The 27,302-nt window shown below is 40.3% G+C and overlaps 1 protein-coding gene across 8 annotated transcripts in view; it reads left to right on the forward strand.

The window, feature by feature from the left end:
* EHBP1 (EH domain binding protein 1) overlaps window positions 1–27,302 on the forward strand; it is a 304,632-nt gene that overhangs the window by 46,051 nt on the left and 231,279 nt on the right. For all 8 annotated transcript variants that reach the window (XM_081344185.1, XM_081344189.1, XM_081344187.1 and 5 more), the window contains exons 4-5: window positions 4,291–4,386; window positions 16,832–16,885. In XM_081344185.1, coding sequence (XP_081200311.1) covers window positions 4,291–4,386; window positions 16,832–16,885 — 150 coding nt within the window. The remainder of the gene's footprint in view (window positions 1–4,290; window positions 4,387–16,831; window positions 16,886–27,302) is intronic.

Consider the following 27,302-nt stretch of genomic DNA (forward strand, 5'->3'; position numbering starts at 1 on the left):
TTTATTGTCACCAACCATTCCTCTATTGTGGATAGCACTGAATCTATCATTGCTAAATGATAATTGAAATGCTGTTTTTGTGGATCTTACCAAATACTCGGACTGGGATATGGAGGAATTTATATTCTCTTGGCTATAATAATCAGGGCTGCTGGTGGACAGAGCTAGAATGAGGACTGCCCTATTTTTTCTTTTTTGTTTATCTGCTTCATCACAGATTACCTCCTCAATTCCAATTGTCCCTTTCAACTTTTCCACTTTCCCACCCCTGTCCTTTCTCTGGACTTTCATCTCCCTCCTGATTTTATCTGGATAAAAGGGGGCTGAAGACCATGGTTTTCCAATTCCACCAGAAGACATTGTAGGTCTGGTTAGGGACAATTTGCTGACATGAATAAATAGCAAATGGTTCATTATTTGTTATTTATTTATATTCCACCTTTTATTATTTTTATAAATACCTCACAGTGGCAAACATAACTTCCTCCTCCTATTTTCCAATAACGATAACCCTGTGCCTTGAGTTGGGCTGAAAGAGAGTAGCTGACCCAAAGTCACCCAGCTGGTTTTCATGCCTAAGGCAAGACTCAGTCACCTGCTTTCTAGCCTAATGCTTTAACCACTAGACCAGCTGTTACTATTTGATTCAGTCCTGAAGGAGTCAAAATGGGCCAATCTGTGTCTATCCAGTTATCCTCTCATGCATTCTCATAAATATAGAAAGGGTTAAAATAATTTTGGTAATTAAAATGCTTCTTTAACATTAAGCAAAAAGGATGGAGTTATGTGCACAAAGCAGCCCCATAATAGGAATGCCAGGCATAAATCTGAAATGTGCAAGATAAGATAAGCTGTATTGTCATTTACCTGTATACACAACGGCACACATTAAAATGAAATTCCAATGCCCCTTTCTCAAAAGAAGCAACACCACCCACCAATGTCATCATCCTACGAATAACAATAATATAATAACAGTGGTAGCACTGAAAATACTGACGTACACAAAAATTACACCAAAATTACCGTATATACTTGAGTATAAGCCGACTCGAGTATAAGCCGAGACCCCCAATTTCACCCCCAAAAACTGGGAAAAGTTGTTGACTCGAGTATAAGCCGATCCGCCGTTCTGCATGCCTCGGAGGCTGGATCCGCGCTCTGCAAGCCTCTGGGATCCTGGGAGGCCTAATGCAAGCACCAGCCCGCCTGCCTCAGGTCTCCCCCACCCCCAGATACTGGGCTTCAGCACAGCTGGCTGTCTTGCCAAAGAGAAACATCTGGGAAGGAAAACCCTGTCTTACCTCTTTCCCAATTCTGCCTCTGCCCTTCCTCCTACCAAGGTGTTCTGGGACTAGTTCCCTAGCCTTTTGGAGCTTTTGGTGTTCGCCCATCAGCTGTCTACAGGGAGGCAACAAAGCTGCCTCTCTAGGCTTTGAGAAAAGGCCCCTTGCACAAAAGGCAGCTTCAGGACGAGCTTCCAAAAACCCTTTCCTTCCTTAACGCCCTCCCCACCTTCCCCCAGAAAGCCATATTTCTTTTTTTTTTATTGAAAATTTTTATTGAAGTTACAATATTATCCCCTCCCCAACCCACCCCAGAACCCCTCCCCCTCCCCCATATTTCTTCAATAACAAAAACATAAAAAGCTAGTTGGGATGTACTCGCTGATTTCCCCCCCCCCCTTTTTTTAGATGCTAAAACTAAACTCTCCCTCTGCCTTCCAACCAATATCCCTTTTTAAAATCTTACCTTGGCTCCAGATGGAAGAGTAGAGGAACTAAGCTAGTAAGGAGAGAATTTTTTTCTGCAACTTTTTACTCCTGAAGTAGTAGTAGTAGTAATAGTAGTAGTAGGAATAATAATAATAAATCCCTAAAAGTTGTGCCAGAAAATGGAGGACGCTGGGTCTTTGCAAGTTTTAGCTGTCTGTCAGACTGCCTGAAAAGGGCGGCCTTCAGGCAGCCAGGCGGACAGCTAAAGCTTGCAAAGACCCAGCGTCCTCCATTTTCTGGCATAACCTTCGGAGATTACTTTAAAAAAAAAACAAAAAAAACCTTCAGAGGAAAAAACAGCTGCAGAAACATTTTGTCTCCTTGCTGGCTTGGTTCATCTACTCTTCAGCCAGGAGGGAGTCCAAGGCCTAGAGAAGGAGAGCTTTGCAGCATCCCTATGGACAGCTGATGGGCAGACAGCTGAAAGAAGCAGGCAGGCAGGGCGCGGAGGAACGGAGACCTGCAGGTCTCGGACGGCGGTGGCTTGGGAGAGGTGCGCGCGATCCCGGAAGCACCAAAGCCTCGGCCGCGCACAAGTCCTCGGTAAGTTTTTTTGTTGACTGGAGTATAAGCCGAAGTGGAATTTTTCAGCCCAAAAAGTGGGCTGAAAAATTCGGCTTATACTCAAGTATATACGGTAATATTAATCACAGTCAATTGTGTATACATAGCGTAACAAAGAATTTTGAGAGTTAACAAGATTGATACTATATGGAACAAAGCTATTACAGAATCTAGGTGTTCTGCTTTGGATACCACAAAGCCTCTTCCCAGAAGGTAACAAATGAAAACTGATCATGGAGAGGATGTGTAGCGTCCCAGACAATGCTACTGACTCTGGTCCAACAGTGCCTATATGCCGTGTCTTGGATAGAAGGAAATGAACTTCCAATAATACTTTCCACCGTTGTCACCACTCTCTGCACATCCTTCCTATCCAAAGCAGATACTATGTTATGTTAATAGGAATCTACCCCAATGCTGTATATGCCCACTTCTACTCGTATGAAAGAATTCTGCTTTCCTTTGCTTCAAAGACATACAAGGAAAGCGAATCTGTTCTGTTGCACATCATAGTGCACAGTCCCTTGTTAGTTCAGACATATAATACAGGCAGCAGCACTCTGCTGCTCCTAGCTTTTCTGAATTTTCAGATAGCAAGTAAAGTTGGTCTTTACTTCAGAAAAATTCACCATTCCTCACTTGTGAAGTATTTGACCTATCCTTCAGGAGTTAAAATACCTTTGCAGAGAACATTAACCTGATTTGAATAAGAGCATTCTTTGAATGTTCAAAGAACATTTCTCAAATAGCAAGAATTGTAGGACTAAGTTCCATCTTCCAGTTAAGTTCAAGAATTATAATAAAATGATTTTTTAAAATCATCTATATTTTTATGCGATTAGAAAGGTCTGTCTCCAGGTCTACAGATCAATAAAGTTTCCTAAGGCCTTAGTCATCCTGCCAGTAATGCATAAGCAAAGAAATTAGTTTTAACTAAATGCGTTCTTGGAAGCAAGTCAAATGTAGGATCCGGTTGTATTGAGAAGATATTTGTGTCCCAGGATTTACCTAAATGTATAGTTTGGCATAAATATTTTATTATGTTACTGTTAATTTAGCTCTGTATCCTACCTTTTATACAGGACCTCAGGGCAGTATATGTATTACTCTTTCCTCTTTTCCCCCCATCGCAATACCCTATGAACTAGTTGGGCTAAAAGAGAAAGAATGACCGACTGACTCAAATAAGAATGTAATGGATCAATGGGACAGATTGTCTTAGTCTGGTTGTCTGTTGGAGCAAATATAACACAATTATATCAATAGATAAGAAAAGTAGGCACATTCCATTTTTAACTTTTCCCAAAACAGGTATTTTGTACATTTTACTTGGTTCTCTCCTTTTTCCATTATACTAGAACAACCTGCCTCCAGAATGCTGTCAATGCTCCAACACTGGAAGTTTTTAAGAAGAGACTGGACAGCCATTTGTCCGAAATGGAATAGGGTTTCCTGCCTGAGCAGGGGGTTGGACTAGATGACCTCCAAGTCCCTTGCAACTTTACTTATTTATTTATTTATTCATTCATTCTTTCATTCATTCATTTTTGTTGTTGTTGTTGTTGTTGTTGTTGTTGTTGTTATTATTATTATTATCATCATCATCATCATCATCATCATCATCATCATCATCATGAGCTTCTTCTCATTGCCTAATAGCCAAATGATAGTAGTGGGTGAAAATGTTAAATCTATACACATGCAAAAGTGTTGACCAAGTGTGGTAAACCTGAGAGGCTTTCTGCACTTCTATGGGGTAAAAGAGAGTGATGATTTGTGACTGGTTTTGCCTTGATTGGTATTAGATATTTTTACATCTAGCTTTAGTCCTAGGCATTGTTCTTTCAATCATCTTTACCCATAAGTAGCAAATATAGCTCTCTGCATTCTTCTCAGCTGTTACGTCTACATAGCTTAAGACTTCTCCATTTTCACACAATTTTTTCTTCAGGCTCATAGTTGGCAACCAGGAATAAAGAATCCTTATCGTGGGGTAGTAGTGTGGCCTGTTCCTGAAAACATTGAAATCACTGTGACACTTTTTAAGGTAAGTGTGTGTTTTGTTGAATTCTGTGTATACATATATGCATACTTATATATGGTACCAATCGGACAACTCTCACTTTGACCTTCACTGCCTAAACAAATGAACAAAGTGCCTTCATATAATCATTCAAGAAACCCTCTTTGCTGATGATTGTGCTCTCTTGATGCACCAAAAACCTATGATGTACAATTGATTCTGAACTTCTCAGATGTTGCTATGCTCCTTGGCCTGATTTCATCCTGAACAAAACTGAAGTACTTTACCAGCCTCTGCCAGGTACCAAGACCACAAAACCAAAAATCACTGTTCATGAAACCAGCTGACAACTTCAAATACATGGGAAGCATCATTTCAAGTAATAGATCTTTGAACAAAGAAATTGACTCCAGGATCAACAAGGCCAGCCAGGCAATGGGATGGTTGCATACTAGAGTGCTTAATCAACATAACATCTCTATCTCCAGAAAGCTGGAAAGTTGTGGTTATCCCTTCTGTCTTATATGGATATGAGTCCTTGACTTTGTACTGAAGGCACATCAAACAACTGGGGGGAAAAAATCACACACACGTTCATTGGCAAGACCATGGCTCCAACCTGGAAGTCTTTGATGACCCAGAGTGCACCAGCATTGAGTCCCTGATTATCAGAGCCCAGATGAGGTGGGTGGGACATATCATCAGAATGGATGACCACCTTGTGTCTCACTTACTGAACTCTGGGAATAGGTTCAAGGTTGACTATGCAAGCACTTCAATGATGCTGTGAAAGAAACCCTATGCCGCTCTGACATCCAGCCTAGGTTGTGGCTGCTGACAAAATCTGAACCCTGTGCTATGAAGCCTCCACCACCTTTAAAGGTACACAGCACCAAAGTCTATTAGAAAACCCTGAGTGGCATCACAGAATAACACCCATAGTCACTGCAACAATGGACTTCCAGAGCCCCCATCGTACTAGACCAGGGGTCTCCAACCCCTGGTCCATGGACCGGTACCAGGCCGTGGCATGCCAGCAACTGGTCCTCACAAACAAGCAAAGCCCCATCCATGGGAAGCAGGCAGCACACAAAACCACGCACTCTCCAGTTCACGGAAAAACCTTTTTCCACGGAACTGGTCCCTGGTGCCCAGAAGGTTGGTGGCCTCTGCACTACACAGTATACTTCCAGACTGGGACTGTAGAGCCACCACTGTATCCAAAGATAAGCTGCACAAAGCATGTCTTGAAATCCAAAAGATTACCATATATTCACTGCTTCATTATAAATCAAAGTAAAGAAACCACATTAGTGTTTAATGCTGTGAGTTCAGTAAATAAGCTGTCAAGGAACTGTAGGATCACTTTAGAAAATGTACCACAAAAATTGGTCTGCTATTTAAAAACATGTTTGTTTGACCAATAACAAACCCATCAAGGTCTTATTCGAGCAAGGATGTTTCTATAAAAAGTTATTTGGATTCAGAATAATGGAGCTGGCTATCATGAAATTGGAAAAAAATACTGTTTATTTGCAGTATATGTCAATTTAATTTATTACAGATTAGGTTCATCATCCAGGACAATAAAATCTGATCTTTAGGTATAGGTCTGGTACAGGTAGGAAAGGGAACAACAGAAGTGGAAAGGATGACATTGTGTATGTGTGTTTATGTGTGCATTTTCAACACATACATGCTCTGCAGATTGGAAGCTCTTTTTTTCTGCTTCCATCTCTTTGAACCTGTGGTTCTACAACAAGGGTTAGCAACCTGCAGTCTGTGGGCTGCTTGCAACCCTTGAAATCCATTTTTGTGGTTCCAAAGGCCCTTGGAAGTAGATGCTGAAATTCAATAAACTGCTGATAAAAGGATGTGCAATTTTCTGCTGGTTTCTGACAGTCACCAACATAGAAAATGTGCTAATCCCTAAAAGTGGCTTAACACAGTAACACAGCTAATACCAAAACACCACTCTCCCCAATTCTGCCAATCCTGCCAAGCCACTGGAAATCCTGTTCTCCTCCACTTAGCTGATGGTTTTATATCCTTATCCTATAGTGGCCTTGGCTATCCAAACCATTAAAATAAGCCACTGAAACTTTGCTTGCTCTTGTACATAGGTAACCAGTGTTCATACTAAGAGAGAATTTGCTGACAATTTAAATTACTTATACAGCTATATATTTATACAATTATATATTATATTTGTCATTATGTGTAGCCTTCATTTTAGCTGTTGGCTCATCCACAGTTACAAGAGTGGTGAAAAAATAACTTTTCAACCAGTCCTTTGATTTATGATCTTTGCAGATCTATAAAGAAAAGGAGAGCTGAAGTAAAATTGTCAAATGTTTTACTTAGCAACTACTTCACTTAATGACTGAGTTGCTGGTCTCAATTGTGATTCCTAGACAAAGATTATCCATATTCCTATGTAATACATTGCCATGCTAGCCATTAGCTGAAGTAGTCTAGTTGGCTGGCAAAAGAGAAATTCAGAAGCATCAATAAACCACAGCATACAAATATTCAGAAATTAAATGGTTGCCAAACCCAAAAGCAAACACATGTAAAGTAAGACATATATCCCTGAGTAATTTCTGCTTTTAAAATAGAAGGGATACATAGCTGAAAGAATAAGAACTAACTATGTCTGGAATCAGAAATATTTCAGTGTAGGAGCCTAACAGGCATGCATTCCCAGCAATTGGGAATGGCATTTCACACCCAGGACACCTCTTCCTTGTTCCGAATAGCCACACACTTATTTATTTTGAAAGAGGAGCTTTAAAATTTGTTTTAGGAACCAACTAGCTCAGGGATAGGCAACCTCGGCTCTTTTATGACTCATGGACTTCAACTCCCAGAATTCCTGAGTCAGCATGACTCAGGAATTCTGGGAGTTGAAGTCCATGACTCATAAAAGAGCCGAGGTTGCCTACCCCTGAACTAGCTATATATGGAAAGATATGGTATGTTATCTGACCTGATCTCAGGTGATTTCAGGCTTTCAGCTGGACCTAAAGATATCCCAGAGGCTGACACAAGCCATCAAACGGTACTGGTGTAATATGATAAGAATATCTGCTCACCTTATTTTGGAACATCTCTAAAAGCCAACCTTGGTATAAGACACCAACTAGCATTTCAGTAATTTAACAGAGCAAGAAAGTATTTCTATATCACCTAATAGCCAATCTTCTGAGTAATTCACCGTATAAAGCTTATACTTCAGAAGAGAAGGGCCTGATATAAAGAGCCTCATGTATTAAAACAATGGCGGAATAACACTTAAGTGAAACTACAACAACATACTTTCAAAAGTGTAGTCCTATCAAGATTTGGATATGTAATTAATGATTGCTAAAAGAACATTTGTTTGTATTAACTTTTATGGTGACCTAATTCTTGCTCCCTCTGCAGCTCCTAGAGATCCTAGCCACTTGCTGGGATTCATAACAATTGTCCATACTCTAAGATCATCCGTCTCGTCTAAATTAAAGGGCACCATGTTGGAGAAGGTTGGGGATCAGCGGGTTCAAATAGGGGAGAGAGATCTCCCAAAGGAAAGAAAGAAGGTTGCACTGCCATTTTGCATCGCAGCATGGAAGTATCTCTCCCAACAGAACCTATTTGCACTGATTAAAAGCTGAAGATCAGAGCTGTGCTCCTGGTTTTTATCAGTACTGGCAGTGGCTGATGACAGAATGCATTGCTCATACAGTCTGTATAGGAATCAGAGATAAAGGACCGAATTTGTTTGCAAAGCAGCACTCCAAAATAGTAGTGTGGGTAAAGAACAGGCACCAAGCTAGACAAGCCTTGTGTTCTGGAAGTGATACGATTGCATTATCTCTGAATCTGTAAGTGGCTGTTGAAATGGCCTTGCTGATAGGATTAAAGGTTACCCGTCTGGGCATCTGTGACTAATGAGAATGTTAAGTATAGCCTCTTAGCAGTGGGCAGTGGATACTTGAACACTTGTTACTTAAAAGCATAGAGGATCGGTCACTGGGCAGAATATTTGCCTGAAACAGAAAGAGGAACTTGTTCATATTCTTCCATTTGAGAAACCTCTACATGAATATGATGGTCTGCCTTATCCAACCTTTTTCTTTCCAAATGATATCTCTGGCTTTATGTTCTATGATGGAGCTTCAGTGGCCTCCAAAATTTCACCAAAGAAAATAGATGCCTATGATTGTCCAATGGACAAAGTGAACACCTCAAACTTAGTTCCAAATAACAGGTTTTCATTGTATGAGGAATAAGCTGAAGGTTGCCTTTTTTCCCCATGAAAGGATCATATAAGAGCCTTGTACCCCCATGATGACCTAACAACTAGATTGTGACGTAAACATTTATAAATATAATCCATTTCAGCAAATGAATGAAATATTATCCCGAATCGATGATGTGATGAGGTAGTAGGGAATTAATTCAGAGAAAAGATATACAGCTCAGAATACAATACCTCTGGTCCTGGTGACCGACCCAGATTGGATCCTGCAAAAGATATAAAGTTACTCTCCAGCCATGAGTATGTGTTATATGTATATTTTACCCAACTGTCACCACTACACATTGCAAAAATATGACTGAAACATAAAAAGTTGGTTATAATGTATGCAATCAGAAAGAAGTCTTAACAATGTAAAGGAATCAAGTATTTGTATCACAGAGTACCAATATATGAAAGCAAAATGCTCGTAAAGGAAAAGTAAATAGAAAATAATTATTATCACAAAGAAAATTCTGTGCTACTCTTTTTTGTTATATTAAAGATGATAACTGGTTGAAACCTATATATTTTTCAATAAAGGTGGGCTTGTAATTAATATCCATATCTATCTATCTATCTATCTATCTATCTATCTATCTATCTATCTATCTATGATATAACAGATGATTATAGTAGCAATTCTACCGTCATTTGCAGCTCCTGTCCAAACTTATTTCCAGTAGTTTCTGTCCTTGTTAATCCCTTCATTTTTAGTTAATTTAGGATCTTGTTTCTTCCTTATTTCTTCAGAATAACTTGCCTAAATTGATAAAATCCATACGTTAAAAGTATAGGTTTCAAAGACACAAGCTTACTATAATCATTAAGACTATATGTAGTTTGGAGTAGGTACCATCTTGTTAAACTTCACTAGCTAGGAATTTCTTCAATAACCTACTGTAGGTATTAAAATGTAATTTGTAAAAGGATTCAAAAGTTACATTACTGAAGAGACGCATACATATCACCTATAGATATAGAGCCTTTTTCTCAAATCTGGAACAAAATTATAAGAACAAACAAAGCCACCACAAAATAAGCCATCTGGATTAAGAATTAGCAATTTTTGAGCTTAATATCACAAATAAAGTATCTCATTCCTAAAGTGTTTGCCACGTCATACAATATTTACTTGGTTTAGTATCAAACTTCATTTTGAGGTATAAATAGAATTCTGATCTGTATATGACAAGAGACTCCAAGGAGGGGATATGATTATTTTCCAAACATACTGCATTCCTTCCTATTACCATATTGTTCCTTCAACGATATTAGATTCATACATTTATTATGGGAAGGCCCTCTGACTAGGATTATTGTCTTCCATGACAATGAGTACCATTCTAAGCTACTCTTTTTCATGCTACACTTCATTCCACTCTATTTTTCAGGGTTGACAATGACTTAAAAGATCAACATGGTAAAAAGTCTGTTAAAAAGAGATGTAAATGTAGTAATTGAAAAAATAAATATTACTACCACTTTACAGAACTTTAGTAAGACCACACCTGGAATACTGCATCCCGTTTTGGTCACCACATTACAAAAAAGATGTTGAGTCTTTGGAAAAAGTGCAGAGAAGAGCAACTAAGATGATTAAAGGCCTAGAGACTAAAACGTATGAAGAACGGTTGCAGGATTTGAAATCTAGAGAAAAGAAAGACTACAGGTGATAGCAGTATTCCAGTATTTGAGGGGCTGCCACAAAGATGAGGGGGTCAAACTATTCTTCAAAGCACCAGTGGGAAGGACAAGAAACAATGGATGGAAACTAATGAAGGAGAGAAGCAACCTGGAATTAAGAAGAAACTTCCGGTGGCGACGCGACGCCGAAGACAGCCGTCTCTGGGCTGCCCGCTCCGCAGCTGTGTTTTTCCCATCGTAAACAGCGCCGATCAGCTGTTTAGATGGATTTGAAGCCCCCTCCTCGGGAGAAGAGGAGGGGGTGAGGCCCCAGGTAGGGGTTGAGCTCTCCGTGGCCGCCTGAGCTGAGAGTTTGGGCGGCTGAAGGATTGAGCCCCCCCCGAAGCCTGGGTTGCTCCGAGCTGCGCAGCGTCTCTGCTCCGTGATTTTTGGAGCAGAGCCAGGCGTTAGCAACCACCCCTGCCAAAAGGAAATACTTTTGAGTATCAAGATGCAGGCAGAGCGATACAGGAGGTCAAGGTGATGTGGACTTTTAGCTTTACTCTCTAGCTCAATGGATTTTATAGCTTTAAAGTGAAAGTGCGCAATAAGTGAAAGTGGGGAAAGATGGCGGCCAAGACTTCTAAAGCTCTTCGGAGTGCGGGGTCTTCCCCGGTGCAACAGACCTCGTTGCAAGCTTTGCTTCCTCCTGCATTTCCTCCGGCACTGACGCTTAAGGAATTACAAGATGCCCTTGAAAAGCATTCACGGTTAATGTCTGATATGATGGATGAAAAGTTGAAAAAGCTGGAGGAGAAATTGGAGAAGAAGATGGAAGAGAAGTTTAGAGCAATGAGGGTAGACATGTTGTCTATGATTGAAAGTGTAGCTGAATGTGTGCAACAGCTGGGTGAAAAAGTGGAGGATCTCAGTCAAAAGAACTCTATATTAGAAGCAAAGGTATTAGAGGATGAAAATATAAGGGACAAAATGGACGGAGAATTGAGCCTTGTTCAGTACCAACAGATGCAGTATGCTATTAGAATTAGGGGTTTAAAGGAGAATTCTAAAGAAGATTTAAAGCAGCTGATCTCTGAGGCTTTGGAACCGGTATTGGGCCAGCCAGCATCTGAAATTGAGGGAAGTATGGATAAAATTTTTCGTGTAAATTCATGGATTGCAAGACAGAGGAAGTTACCCAGAGATGTGGTGGTCTATTTTACAAAGAGAGTAATTAGAGATGAAGTCATTCAAGCTGCTTATGATACTAAATTGGTAGTTGCTGAGCAAGAAGTTTTGGTTTTAAAAGAGATTCCTCCAAATATTTTAAGGAGAAGGAAAGATTTTGCATTTCTTGTACAGGAACTTAAGAAATGTGATGTCAAGTTTAGATGGGAGATTCCAGTTGGACTGGTGGTAATGCACGAAGGTAAAAGACATCGTTTGGCTACTGTGGCCCAGGCACGTGATTTTTATAGCAATGTGTTAAAAGCAACCCCCCTATCACTTCTGGAAGCTGCAAAGGGATATGGCGAGGGAAAGCCTCAAGATGTTGCAGATAGACAGACAGAGGAGAACGGTGCTGGAGGGGATCAAGTTACAGCCTCATCGGTTGCTGCTGGAGAGCAGAGGATGACGCGTGCCGCCCTAAGACGAGCGAGACGAGAGCAAGAGCAAGATAAGCAGAAAGTTATGGAACCTCCAAAGCGTACTTATAGTGAAGCTGTGGGAAGGGAGCGGTCCAAAGAAGATACAGGGGTCATTTCAGACGTGCTCCAAAAGCTTTGGAGCGTCAAGATTGGTGACTAAATCTCTAATTTAGAATGTCAATGGATTAAATTCATCATAGAGGAGAAAGAAAGTTTTTCATTATTTAAAACAATTTAAGACTGATGCTATTTGTTTGCAAGAAACGTATATTAGGGTTATGGACTAAAAGTATTTATTGAATTTAAGATTGGAATGCAAGCTCCTAATCAATAACAAGTTGATTTTTCTTAACTTACTACATATAAAGGTTACTTAATTGGATTATAAATTTTTTAAATTTTTTATTTTATTTTCATTGGAGATTGGAATGGTGTCCTAGACGTATAGATGGATGATCTGGAACTGTGAGACATTTGGTGTGATATATGCAAGAACTATTTTTGATCATAGGTCAGTTTGGTTGGAGATTAATAAGGTTAATAGAGATAGGCGCTTTTGGCGCGTAATTGAGAATTTGTTTAGAATTTAGAGAAATGTGGGAGAATGTAAATAGTAGATGAAATTTTTTTTTTCTTTTTTGAAATTAATATGAATAAGGATTGGGATTAAGAAATTTTATTTAGTATTTGAGTAAAGTTCCTTTTCTGTTTTCTTTCTTTTTTTTCCTTATCTGTAATAGTAATATTGTTTGTAATCATTTTACATGAGCTAGAGGGTGATAGAATTAATAGTTTATTGTGATAGCATATGGATGCTTATGTTTGTTTTTCTTCTTTATACCCTGTATTTAGCTCTGGGAAGTCGGGGGGGGAGGAGGGAATGGGGGAGAGGGATAGGGAGGGTTAGATAGGGGTGGGGGAGGGGGGATTAAAGTTAAAATGTACTGTAAAACTTTTTAAATAAAAAAAAAAGAAGAAACTTCCTAACGGTGAGGACAATTAAGAGCTTGCCTTCAGATGTTGTGGGTGCTTCATATCACTGGAGGTTTTTAAAAGAGACTGGACAGGACTTCCGGTGGCAACGCGACGTCGAAAGACAGCCGTTTTTGGGCTGCCCGCTCCGCAGCTGTGTTTTTCCATCGTAAACAGCGCCGATCAGCTGTTTAGATGGATTTGAAGCCCCCTCCTCGGGAGAAGAGGAGGGGGTGAGGCCCCAGGTAGGGGTTGAGCTCTCCGGGGCTGCCTGAGCTGAGAGCTTGGGCGGCTGAAGGATGAGCCCCCCCGAAGCCTGGGTTGCTCCGAGCTGCGCAGCGCCTCTGCTCTGGGATTCTTGGAGCAGAGCCAGGCGTTAGCAACCACCCCTGCCAAAAGGAAATACTTTTGATTATCAAGATGCAGGCAGAGCGGTACAGGAGGTCAAGGTGAAGTGGACTCTTTATTTTTACTCTCTAGCTCAATGGATTTTATAGCTTTAAAGTGAAACTGCGTAATAAGTGAAAGTGGGGGAAGATGGCGGCTAAAACTTCTAAAGCTCTTCGGAATGCGGGGTCTTCCCTGGTGCAAGAGACCTCACTGCAAGCTTTGCTTCCTCCTGCATCTCCCCCGGTATTGACGCTTAAGGATTTACAAGACGCGCTTGGAAAGCATGCACAACTGATGTCTGATATGATGGATGAAAAGTTGAAAAAGCTGGAGGAGAAATTGGAGGAGAAAATGGAGAAATTGGAGAAGAAGATGGAAGAGAAGCTGAGAGCAATGAGGGTGGACATCTTGTCTACGGTTGAATCCGTAGCTGAATGTGTGCTACAGCTGGATATAAAAGTGGAGGATCTCAGTCAAAAGAACTCTATATTAGAAGCAAAGGTATTAGAAAATGAAAATATAAGGGATAAAGTGGACGAAGAATTGAGCCTTGTTCAGTATAATCAGATGCAGTATGCTATTAGAATTAGGGGTTTAAAGGAGAATGGTAAAGAAGATTTAAAGCAGCTGATTTCTGAGGCTCTGGAAGGGGTACTGGGCCAGTCAGCATCTGAAATTGAGGGAAATATGGACAAAGTTTTTCGTGTAAATTCATGGATTGCAAGACAGAGGAAGTTACCCAGAGATGTGGTGGTCTATTTTATAAAGAGAGTAATTAGAGATGAAGTCATTCAAGCTGCTTATGATACTAATTTGGTAGTGGCTGAGCAAGAAGTTTTGGTTTTAAAAGAGATCCCTCCGAAGATCCTAAGGAGAAGGAAAGATTTTGCATTTCTAGTACAGGAACTTAAGAAACGTGATATTAAGTTCAGATGGAAGATTCCAGTTGGGTTGGTGGCGACGTACGAAGGTAAAAGACATTGTTTGGTTACTGTGGCTCAGGCACGTGATTTTTATAGTAATGTGTTAAAAGCAACCCCCCTATCATTTTTGGAAGCTGCAAAAGGATACGGTGTGGGAAAGTTTCAAGATGTTGCAGATAGACAGACAGAGGACAATGGTGTTGGAGGGGATCAAGCCACAGTTTCATCGGTTGCTGCAGGAGGCCAGAAGATGACGCGTGCCGCCCTAAGAAGAGCGAGACGAGAGCGAGAGCAAGACCAGCAGAAAGTTATGGAATCTTCAAAGTGTGCTTACAGTGAAGATGTAGGAGGAGAGCGGTCTAAAGAAGTTTTGGGGGTCATGACAGAGGTGCTCCAAAAGTTTTGGGGCGTTAAGATTGCTGATTAAATTTTTAGATTAGAATGTCAATGGAGTAAAATTATTATAGAGGAGAAAGAAAGTTTTTTTTCTTTTTTTAATATTTTACACAATTTAAGATTGATGTTATTTGCTTGCTAGAAAAGTATATTAGGGTTATGGACTTAAAGTATGTGTTGAACTAAGAGTGGGTATGTAAGCTCCTAATTAACAACAAGTTGTCTTAGAGATTGCCTAATTTTTTTTTTATATATACTCTTTTTATCTGAACTTTTATTTGAACTTAAGGATGATTTGGAACTGTGAGACATTTGGCGTGATACATGCAAGAACTATTTTTGATTATAGTTTAGTTTGGTTGGAGATTATTAAGATTAACAGAGATAAGCGCTTTTGGTGCGTAACTGAGAATTTGTTTGGAAATTAGAGAAAGGTGGGAGAATGCAAATAGCAGGTGAAAGTTTTTTTTTTCTTTTCTTTTTTTTTGAAATTAATATGAATAAGGACTGGGATTAAGAAAATTTATTTTGAGTAAAGATCTTTTTCTGTTTTCCTCTTTTTCTTTTCTACTTTATTTGTAATAATATTGTTTGTACTCATTTTATATGAGCTAGAGAGAGATAGAATTTATAGTTTATTGTTGATAACATAGGGGTGTTTATGTTTGTTTTTTGATTTTATGCCCTGTATTTAGCTCTGGGAAGTCGGGGGGGGGGGGAGGAGGGAGTGGGGGAGAGGGAGAGGGGTGGGGGAGGGGGGGATTAAAGTCAAAATGTATTGTAAAACTTTTTAAATAAAAAAGAGACTGGACAGCCTCTTGTCTGAAATGGTATAGGATCTCCTGCTTGAGCAAGGGGTTGGACTAGAAGACCTCCAAGGTCCCTTCCAGCTCTGCTCTGAATTGAAAATGTGTTCTGGATTTGTTTTAATGTTACTGAGTTGTATTTTAGTCACTGATGAATGACCGGTGACAGGAGGCACATGAATTATCTCAACCTCCTGGACTTTCATTATTATTACATTTTTAAGAAAAAACAGGAGCCACCCCTACTTTGATTACCATTTTTAGAAATTGGCACCAAATCCTGTGGTGTGTGTATGTGTGTGTGTGTGTGTGTGTGTTTGTACTTAATCTATCACTCATGTTGATTTTGAACCTCAGTTTAGTCATCCTAAATGCTGATTGACAACATGGATATTCTTTAGTAATGCTGACATGTAACGTATAGATTTCTAAATAAGTGTGTGTGTGTGTGTGTGTGTGTGTGTGTGTGTGTGTGTGTGAATATAAATGAAAATTACCTTTCAAAAGAAAAGGTCTTTAGAACTGCCGGAATAATACTATATAATAAAAAAACACTACAATCTCTACTCCTATGTTCCATTTCCCTTGTTTAAAAATCAAAATAAATCTTGGACGTTTTTGTATATAGTTCATTTAAAAAAGTGATCTGCAGTCAACGACCAAAAGAAAAGCAATAATACAATATAATGCCGTAAGACAAGGTGTGAAACTAACATATCAGGAAGACATAAAAGTCTTCCTGATTTCTCCGTCTAGTAAAAAACACAGCAGCTCATCCCGTATATGATCCTACTAAAGCTTCCCCCCCCCCCAACATGTACTCGGTGATTAAGCAGTATGCTTTGCCAAATGCACTCCTATGCAGAGTATTTGGAGGATGAAAAGATAATAAGTGTAGTGAATATGCTGCTAAAGAGGCCTTCTGATAATGGGTTCAAGACTTTAGATCTGTCATCCTCTACATCTGTGGTGGCAAACCTATGGCACGCGTGTCACAGAGCCCTCTCTGTGGGCATGTGCACCATCGCCCCAGTCCTAGGCCTTCAGCTGGGTTTTATAAAACCTTTTCGCTTTAGGCCTCTGACACTGCGTGCAAAAAAAAAAAGGTTCAATCAATCAATTTCAACTTCTTGCAGGGAAAAAAAAGATCTCGCAAATTTGGAATTGATTGATTGAACTTTGTAGTCCCAGTCTGCTGTTATCACCGCAACCACGCCCACCCAATGGGCCACACCCACCCAATGGGCCACACCTGCCCGGCACCCGACGATACATAAGTGAGTTTTGGGTTGCAGTTTGGGCACTCAGTCTCTAAAAGGTTCACCATCATTGCTCTAGATCCAAATCCAGGATTCATCTGTTTATCTTCTATCGTAGGTTTCCTGGGTTCAGAAAGGAATTTAACATTGTATTTCTGCTTTTCAGGATCCCCATGCAGAGGAATTTGAAGACAAAGAGTGGACATTTGTTATAGAAAACGTAAGTGACAAAATGGTGTTTTGCTTTGGATTTTAGCTCGACATTGGAGCCATTACCATGTCTCAGGATAGGAAACTCCTTCCTTGCCCTCTGTGCAGAGAGGAAAGAAAAGGCAATCTGCCTATCTGTGCCACCTTCCACTTCTAACACAAATATGATTCCTTTTCAAACTGATTCATTTACATTTAAATCAGTTGCTTTATTAGTCAGTTCGGTTTTCATAGATGCTGAATCACTACAAAGTCTTTTTTCTCTCTCCAACATTTAGAGCTAAAACATAAAAGGCTACTGCAAAAGATAACAATTTTGGTCTGTGGCTTGCAATCAGATCATGGTATGCAGTTATGGTTAAAGCAAAACAATCACTACAAAATGCAAAAACATTCCTTCTTCCCCCAACATTATCTTCAAATAAAGTTTGAGAAAAGTTGGGAAATCCTTCTTAAGGTTGATAGCGCCACACAGTGGCCAAAGAAGAAATAATGGTTTAGGAAAAATCTGATTTAGAGCAGTGTTTTTCAAACTTGGCAACTTTAAGATACGTGTATTTCAACTTCCAGAATTCTCTAGCCCAGCATGCTGTGCCCATTGAAGTCCACGCATCTTAAAGATGACTGTATTATTGGTGTGTGGAGTTGATAAAGATGTGGCCAGGGTCTGACTGTAGAACAAATCATAAAGTGCTGATGTAAAACTTCCAGATCAATCTAAAGTGAAAGAACAACATCAGGTAGATCCCAGTATTTGATCATGAACATATACATATCATTTTTCAAGGAAAACATCAGGAATTGCTTTTGATGTTGTGAACCTCTCTGTTAGAAATCCAGATTATAGCTTTGCATGGAAAGAGAAATACCAGATATTTAATCTGATTTTTAAAAAGGAGTATGAATATAGAAAAGCCTTTGATTATATATACAGTGTCATAACTATGGGAATGTCTTTAGAATAATGTCGTCCCAGAACATCTCGTTGTCCTTGTGTACACAGCTCAGGAAGCCACAGTCTGGACAGAACATGGCAAGACAGACTGGTCGGGTTGGGAATGGAGAGGAGTGAGACAAGGCTGTATACTTTTTCTTTACAGGTAGTCCTCGGTTAACAACCATTTGTTTAGTGACCATTCCAAGTTACAATGGCACTGAATGAGGAGACTTGCAGCCAATCTGCAAAGTTGCAGTCACAACATTGTGTGATTTCAATTAGGATAGTTGTAGCATCCCATTTGTGACTTTCACTGCTAGCTTCTGACAGTTGGAAGCCAGCGAAAAGTCACAAATGGCAATCACAGGACATTGCACCTAACAACGTACAGAATTTGGCCAACAACTGTAACTGGAATTGTCAGAACCACCATTATAAGTTGGCACAGTCACATGAAATCATGCTTTCTCATCCCAATTACAGTTATTAACCAAGGACTACCTGTTTCAACATATATGCTGAATATATTTTGTGGGAGCCTGAACTTGAAGAAAATGAACGTGGTTTTAAAACTGTAGGAAGAAATATCAATAACCTGCACGATATGAGATCTCTCGTTGCTCACTGAATGTAAACAAACTGCTTATATAGCAGACTTATCTGAAATGATGCCATGTAGATATACTGGTCTGTAATGGCAAGAATTTTATAATAAATGCTTTCTTTTTCTATCATATGCATGTCTTTAAAGAAGAAATCCATGGAATTTATTTATACATAAAAGTACCAGCTATTTTGGTTTTTGTACTTATCTATTCTCCCATGAGGTTAACTTTTTTAAAAGCTTATTTTCTCCTCTCTCCAGAATTAAATACCTGCATTTAATACATTTAGAGTAGGGAAGTTATAATTCAGACATGTCTTCCTAACTAATTTCTCTGTCATATTGTTCTGTATGTTATTATGTGATCTGTGACTGGTTGCCTAAGTTGCCTGTGCTAGATATAACTCAGAATTAAATGTTTTGTCAGTCATCACATTTAGTAGAAAATCAGAAAAGTGTATACTTTTTAAAAATATAGCATTTGCTTACTGTACAATAAATGTTCAGCATTTATTCTAGTTCCAAAATTTTAGAATGTAGGTATTTAAAGCAAATTTTGGGTTGGTGGATTTGGGATTTTGGAACTTTTTAGGAGGGGGATGTCAAAAAGTATTTTTTTTTTGATATTTCAATGGCTGGACTTGATCCTTCTCATATATTTTCTTTCCTGCTAAATTTTGTGGATGGGAAGAAAATGCAATGAATGCCAACTTGGGGACATCTATCCCATAATATTCTAACATACCTTTGAAATCTCAGAACCACTGAATGGCCGTGAATGGCCATCTAGAATATAATGTTCAATTTGGTCAGTCAACTTAAAAGAAAGTTGCTAAAGAATTAGAGAGAGTGCAAAGAAGAGCAACAAGGATGGTGTAAAATCCTATGAAAAATGGTGAAAAAGGACTATGTATGTTTAGCCTAAGAAAGAGAAAACTAAGAGGAGACATGATAGCAGTCTTCCAGTGCTGGAAGGGCTGGTAAAGGAAGAGAGTAGGACTTTATTCTCCATAGTAACTGAGGGTAGGACAAGAACTTACGGGGTGGAAGCTTTTCAGAGACAAAATCAAATGCAAAATAAAGAGGAATTTTCTGGCCATTTAAGCTATGAAGCAATAGAGCACAGCTTGCTTCTTGAAGTTATGAGTGCTCCATCTTTAGAGCTTTTCAAAGAAACTATGGACAAACATTTGTCTAGGATGGTCTGAGGATTCCTTTCCTAGACAGGAGATTGAACTAAAAGACCTTCTAGGGCCGTGGTGGCGAACCTTTTAGAGACCGAGTGCCCAAACTGCAACCCAAAACCCACTTATTTATCGTTGGGTGCTGGGTGGACGTGGCTGAGGTGGTCATGGCAGATTGGGTGGGTGTGGCCAAGGTGGGCATGGTCACCTCCATGTTGCTCATGGGGAGGGATGCCTGTGGGGGGTGGGCAGGGATGGAACGAATGAATGAACCTTTATTGTCAAAGTACAACCATGTATACATTGAGATTGGCTGAGCCTCCCTTCATGCCCCCACCCCCAACTCACAGTGACACAAACCCTCCATCTTATTACACCATGTGAGCTAATTGCATAGCACACCGGCCTGGCAAGTCAATCATGCATAAAGTTTATAAAATTATTTCCCGTTCAAAAGACTAACAGCTCATGGATAAAAGCTGTTCTTCAGCCTGTTGGTACTGGCTATACTTCTATATCTCCTACCCAATGGTAGGAGAGTAAAGAGGTACCGACCAGGGTGTGAGTCATCCCTGAGAATTTTCCTCACTCTTCCAAGGCAGCGAGCCCTGGCGATGTCATCCAGTGGTGTCAGAGGACAGCCCACGATGTCTTGTGCTGTGCTTACCACCCTCTGTAATGCTTTCCTATCTGCGGCTGTCAGACCAGCATACCAAACCACAATACAGTGTGAGAGGACGCTCTCTATAGTAGACCGGTAAAACAATGGTCATTAGCCCTTGTTCTACCCTGTTCTTCCGCAAGACCCTGAGAAAGTGAAGTCTCTGTTGGGCCTTTCTGGCCACCTGGGTTGTATTAACTTTCCAGGTAAGATCTTCACAGAGGTAGACTCCCAGAAATTTAAAGGAGGAAACTCTCTCCACACAGTCCTTCCCGATGTAAAGTGGGGCAGGTTCCTCCTTTTTCCTCCGGAAGTCTTTCATCTTGCAAGTTGTTCAGGTGCAAGTTGTTGCAACACCATATGGATAGTTTTTGTACCTCCCCCCTGTATGCTGTCTCATCCCCACCTGTAATAAGACCCACTATGGTAGTATCATCTGCAAACATAATTATCGCAGTAGATGGGTCGGATAATACACAATCATATGTGTACAATGAATACAGGTAGGGGCTAAGCACACAGCCCTGTGGTGAGCCGGTGCAAAGCTTCAGGGGGGTGGATAAAGCAGACCCGACCCTTACTGTTTGTAACCGGTCCCTGAGAAAGTCTTGAATCCAATCGCAGATGGAGGGGGAAAATTTCAAGTCAGTCAGCTTTTCGATGAGAGTGCTTGGCAAAATGGTGTTGAAAGCCGAGCTGTAATCAACAAAAAGCATCCTGACATAGCTTCCAGGTTTCTCAAGATGACTTGCTACAGAGTGTAAAGCAGTAGCTATGGCATCGTCTGTCGACCTGTTCCCCCTGTAGGCAAATTGATGTTTGTTGAAATCCAGTGGGAGGCATGTCCTAAGATGTTGGAGAACCAGTCTTTCAAAGCATTTCATGACTACAGACGTTAATGCAACAGGTCTGTAGTCATTCAGGCACTCAACTGCAGTTTTCTTTGGGACTGGGACAATGTTAGCTGCTTTCAAGCATGATGGTACACATGCCGTTTGCAAGGAGATGTTAAAGATCCTTGTCAGGACCCCTGCTAATTGGTCGGCACAGTTCTTAACCACTATCCCCAGCATCCCATCTGGGCCTGCGGCTTTGCTGGGATTCACAGCCTTCAATACAGTTCTCACTTGGTCTTCAAATAGGGTAAGTTGCTGAAAATCAGAAGGCCAGCCAGCAGAGGCTACAGGGTCTGGTCTTTTCACCTCGTAGCGAGCGAAGAAGATATTCAGCTCCTCTGCCAACGAGGCATCGGTGTTAACCGTGCTCCTTGTACTGCCCTTGTGGTTGGTTAAGTGCTGCAGTCCCTGCCACACTTGCTTCAGATTGTTGTCTGCTAAGTGGTTCTCCACCTTGTGTTTATATTGTTGTTTTGCCATCCTAATGCCTCTTCTGAGATTTGCCCTGGCCTCTCTGTATGTGTCCCTGTCCCCTGCCTTAAAGGCAGAATCCTGGGCTCTCATGAGTGTTCTTACCTCTGCAGTCATCCAGGGTTTGCAATTCCCGTAAACTCTAATGCACTTTTCTGTTGTCATAGTGTCAGTGCACATTTTGATATAAGAGAGTACGGCATTTGTGTATGCATTCAGGTCTTGATCTTCATATACACTCCAGTCAGTGGTTTCAAAGCAGTCCTGCAACTGACTTAGAGCACCCACTGGCCAGGTTTTGACTCTTTTCGTGACTGCCTGAGTTCTTTTCCTGAGAGGGACATACTTTGGGCACAGCAGGAGTGAAAGATGGTCGGATGTACCCAGGTCGGGGAGAGGGAATGCTCTGTATGCCTGTTTCAGATTAGAGTACACGTGGTCTAAAGTGTTCTTCCCTCTGGTGGGAACTTGCACATACTGTACAAACTTGGGGAGAACTGTCTTTAGACAAGCTTGATTGAAGTCCCCAGCCATGACAAGAGCGCCCTCTGGGTGAGATTGCTGCTGCCTGGTGATGACGTCATACAGCTTGGAAAGTGCCGTGCTGACATTGGTATCAGGTAGAATATAAACAGTCCCAAATAATTACCACAGTAATTTCTCTAGGCAGAAAAAAGGCCTACATATGACAGTCATCAGTTCCACATCTGGGGAGCAATACATGTAAACTAATCTGCTGTTGGCACACAGTCACAGTGTATATACACACAGAGTCCTCCTCCTTTGCTCTTACCGGAGCCTTCATCTCTGTCAGAGCGGTGAATGACTCGGCTTGTCAGCTCCACTGCTGCATTCGGTACATCTGAATGTAGCCAGGTCTCTGTGACAACCATCACACAACATTCACGGAGAAGCCTGCTTGCTGCCAACTGCAGCTGTAATTCGTCAATTTTATGGACGAGGGATCTGGTATTACTCAAGAAGACACTCGGCAGTGCTGGTCTATGAGGCTGCTTTCTGAGCCGATTCAGTATTCCAGCACTGCAGCCACATTTTTGTTTTCGATCCTTTCTCTTTTGCTTACGTTGTCTCCTCCCCGACCTGAAGACAATCCACGGAGATCCTGGAGGCCTTGCTATGCAGTTTGGTATGTGGTGGGACTGCTGAAAATCGCTGGTAATTCCAGATTGCCTTGCAAGCCCGATGTTTAGCAGCTCTATATGTGTGTAGGCTAATTTTTCCTTGCACTACACTGTGCACACACATCCATACACATATTAATCCAGTCACCACACACCAGTACCGGGAGCTCAGGGCCGCTGCATGTGAACGTGCTGCCATCTTGTGGAAGAGATCCAGGGGGTCTCTGGCAGGTGGGGCGGTAGGCAGGAGGCTCATCCTGCAGAGTGAGGTGAGGCAGGGCCAGGGTACTATTGCCAGGGGCAAGGCAAAGGCCAAGGCGGCTGCTGCCTGACACCATTGAGGCCAGTGAGCTCATGGGGGCCGACAGTGTCTGTCAGCAGCCACAGCCTGCTGGCTCCTCGACCGGTGCACTCTGGGGCTTCACAGCCCGCCGCCAGCAATTCAAAGAAGCCGCTTCTGAGCTGGATGGCCGGCTGACAGCTGAGGAGGCAATGCAGTGGGTCGTGCTCAGGAAAAGGAGAGCATGTGAGACCAGGAGGGACGGGTCAGGGGGGATGGAAACCAGCTGTGCCGGCATGCATCCGGCCACATGGGACCTCGGTGAGTTAGTGGGCGGCTGCTTGAAGAGGGAGAGTTACCATCTCTGGGGCATGACGAGCGTGCCTACAGAGAGGGCTCTGAGTGCCACCTCTGGCACGCGTGCCATAGGTTCGCCACCACTGTTCTAGGGCCCTCCTAGGCTTAAGATTGTATGAAAGGCAAGACGGCTGAAAAGGCAGAGAAATGTCCTTCATTTTATAATTCCCTCCCCCAAGCATAGCATCTACATTGAAATGAGTTTGATGACACATAATTTCTGCAATTATTTCTCATTCTCCATGGTGAAATACAATCTGCCGTCCGAACTGCTAGAACCAATTTGTTTAGATATTTTTTTCACCCTTGCTTCCTGCTAGCTGCCTTCCAATCTCTTGTTTCCCATAGAGGGGAGTGTATTGGGTGAGATAGCTGACCAGAGCTGATATCTATGATAGCTTTTGCCAGCTGGAAAGAGGAAACAGCTAAATGGAGACAAAATTCTGGAAATAAACCTCTAATACTACATTAGGCATGTTTAAAACCAGCAGTGTATTTCAGCAATCCTAGCATATGTTTATTCATAGAAAATCAGCAGTAAAATATACTCACCAGAACATGCCAGAGACCTGAATCTCCATGAGGTCTTTTTTCTCTTTTCAACATCAAATATCAAAACAGAGTTCTGGTAATTGTTTTACAGTGGGATTCTAATCATACTCCAGATGTAAGCTGAGCTGACTAATGTTCCTTTTAATAAAAAGTATGTGTTTTTTTTTAAAAAAAAGATGGTTCGATTTGCTGTATTCTTTTTTATGTGTGTATGATGTTCCTTTTTGATAGTGAGCACATTTTTGTATTTAAAATGATGCTTGCTGGGATAGCATTATGTTAGACAAATCTCATTTCACTGTGGTCGCCTGGGGGGACAATGGCCAGACGCAATTGCAACCACATAGTGTCTGATTTTCAGCAAAGGGGACAGTACGAAGCCCTATAAAAAAGGAAAACAAAATGCCAATACATAGTCATTAAACGGGAGGGGGAGTGGATTTGACAGATGGTGGCTCCCTTATGAGAGGGTTTAAGATTTCATTTAAGATACTGCCTCTAAGGTAGTGTTTTGCATAACATTTGGATCAAAAGTGCTGCTAACTGCACTAAAATATTTATGATACAAGTAAAATGCTTGCTTTTGATGCCAATTTTCTACTGTATATATTATCATAGGCTAAGAGCTGGTCTACATCTATGGAGTTGGTGTTGATAAGCATCATCACACTTGCTTAGTAGTATAAGTCTTTTCCACTGTTGAGTTTGGTGCTTTTAAGGCTTGCTGTTTATCATGTTATTACTTTGTTCGGATGTGGTTGAATACCGGTAAGTAGGACATGTTTGTTGGTTGCTGCCCATGGTATGGTGTGAGGAAAAGGAGTTGTGTGTCCCCTGGATCCTTAACAAGTAAATACATTTTTCAAAGTAAGCTTTGACATTTCAAACCCTTTTTTGAAGTTTTTCCCTTATTAAGAGAATTCTTTTGTCTCTTTCTTCACAATTTAAAGGGAAATTGAAACTCAGCAGGTCTATCATCGTACACTTAATAATGATTAAGTTTACCTCTATTTCTCATTTAAATCGAAAGTGTCCCTTTTCTGACTTATTTTGGCATAAGTGATGGTTTATACCTGAGTTTGTGGCTTCTCTTCTCCCCTAGAATGGATCAGAATCTTTTGCGTCTGTTTTCAGGTTACCATATATCTAAATATTAAACTGGTTAGTCTTAATTGTGATTTAACTGAGAAAACCTCATAGATCATTATTTAGTGTTTGCTTATGACCAGCTTCTTGAAGAACATTGCTCCAGGTTCACAGTGGCCCAGACATAATTCAAAACTTCATGATTAAAAATAGTGATTGTCTGAAATAATCAGCTCACTCTTATTAGCATATTTGAAATGCATTCTCCAAAGATTATATTTACCTTTGCAGAGCAAGGCAAAAAACTAACAAAACTCCAGAACTCTCTGAAGATGGGAGACTTTATTTCTATGGGAGGCTTTTTAAAAAAGGCCAAAATAGAAAGAAAAAAACCTAAATTGTTCTACAAGTATTTGAATTTGTTTCTGAAGTATTTGCAGGAATGGAGGAAGGGAATGGATGGGATTTTTTCTCTCTTAAGAAACAAAGATTCCCCCTTCCCATTTCTTCTTTCCTTTATCCCTCCTTCCTCTTTCCTTTCTCCCTCCATTCCTCTTCTCTCCCTTCCTTCCTTCCTTCCTTCCTTCCTTCCTTCCTTCCTTCCTTCCTTCCTTCCTTCCTTCCTTCCTTCCTTCCTTCCTTCCTTCCTTCCTTCCTTCCCTCAACCAATCATAGGTTATTTAGTAAGTTCCTAAAGGTCCCACTTAAAAAAAAATACTTTTCCCCCCAAACTAAAAAGCGACAGTCTGACTTTGTAAATTACAGTATACAAGATCTACTCCAGGTATGTGGGTGTCTAGTCCAAGATGTTCTAAATAGCAATAGCTATTTAGACTTATATACTGCTTCATAATGCTTTACAGCCTTCTCTAAGCAGCTTACAGAGATAGCGTATTGCCTCCAACAAAATGGCTCCTCATTTTACTGACCTCTGTCTCCAAAACTAGAATATCCGTTGTGTTGTGGTGGTGCAGATGGTGATATTACCCTGTTTTACACTATTTAACTTAATCTGTTCTTAAATTTGATGCTAGCATTTAGATTTACGCATATTTATTTTATTTTATTTTTGTATATATTTTATTAAAATTTTTTAACATAACATAAATCCTTGTAAAACAGCATGTTGTCTGGGTAGCATCTATAAGACAATCTTTAACAATTACTTTCTATAATCTATATTCCATATGTTAATTTCATTTGATTTCCTCTTTCCCCAACATATCTTTCTTTGCAAAGCGTTAAGTTAAAACAATTTTGTTTGCTTAACAGCAGTTAAATACATAGTTTCAATAATCCTGTGTAACATTTTAGTTGCCTTATCATAAATCCTGTCACCATGTTTATTTAAGCTTATTTCTCCCCCCAAGTTCTAAATATGTTTACAGTTGGTGGATTTCATTCTGGTTTTTTCCTACGAACCCTCTCATGCTTTTATATTTCCCAATCAATAGATAAAAAAGTAAAAACAACAACAACAACAAAAGGAAAAAGAAAAAACAACTTATTTCTCTCTCCGAATTTTAAATGTTCTTATTAAATAGCAATCATTTCAACATTCAACTGCATTTGCTTTAGTAGGTTTGATTCTGTTTTTTCCACATAAACCCTCTTATGCTTTTATATTTCTTAATAAGCAATAATAAAAGAAAAAAGAAAAAAAGAAACAAAAAAGAGAAAAAAAGAAGAGACAAAAGTATTAGACTGCAAAAGATAACATAAAAATATATATTTCTCCTAATTTAATATATATTTATTCCCTCAGTTTCTTATTCTTTTTAACTATAGCTAAGAATTTATTTAGTTTATTTAAACTTTAAATATTCCATTCAATAGTTCTAATCATCTAATCCTTTATGTCCCATTCAAAAAACATGTCCCATTCTCCTCCACCAGCAGGGGGTCAGCATTTGCTCATTTTATTGTCTTTCTGGTATTTTCCTTCTCAAAAAAAAAAAAGTTTGCCACCCAAGCGAGAGAGAAGGAACGAAGTTCCTCTCCCCCTTCTTCTTCGGAGATCTCTTATTTTGGGGATTTTCTTCAGGAAAGTAGGTAGGATAGAGAAAATCAGTACTCTTACCCAGATTCAAGCATGCTGTTTTGCTATTCGCTTAGTTTAATCGCTTGTGACTTTCATTTGCTTCAGCTTCATCTATGGCTGAACATGACGTTAGTCAGCCTTTTCTTCCGTTGGTTTCTGGGAGGCTTCTCCTGGACTGTTTGGAGAGACCGCTGTCTCTCCTAAGTCCCTGGAATT

This window comes from Vipera berus (assembly GCF_964194415.1).
Source record: "Vipera berus genome assembly, chromosome: 1".
NCBI lineage: Eukaryota > Metazoa > Chordata > Lepidosauria > Squamata > Viperidae > Vipera > Vipera berus.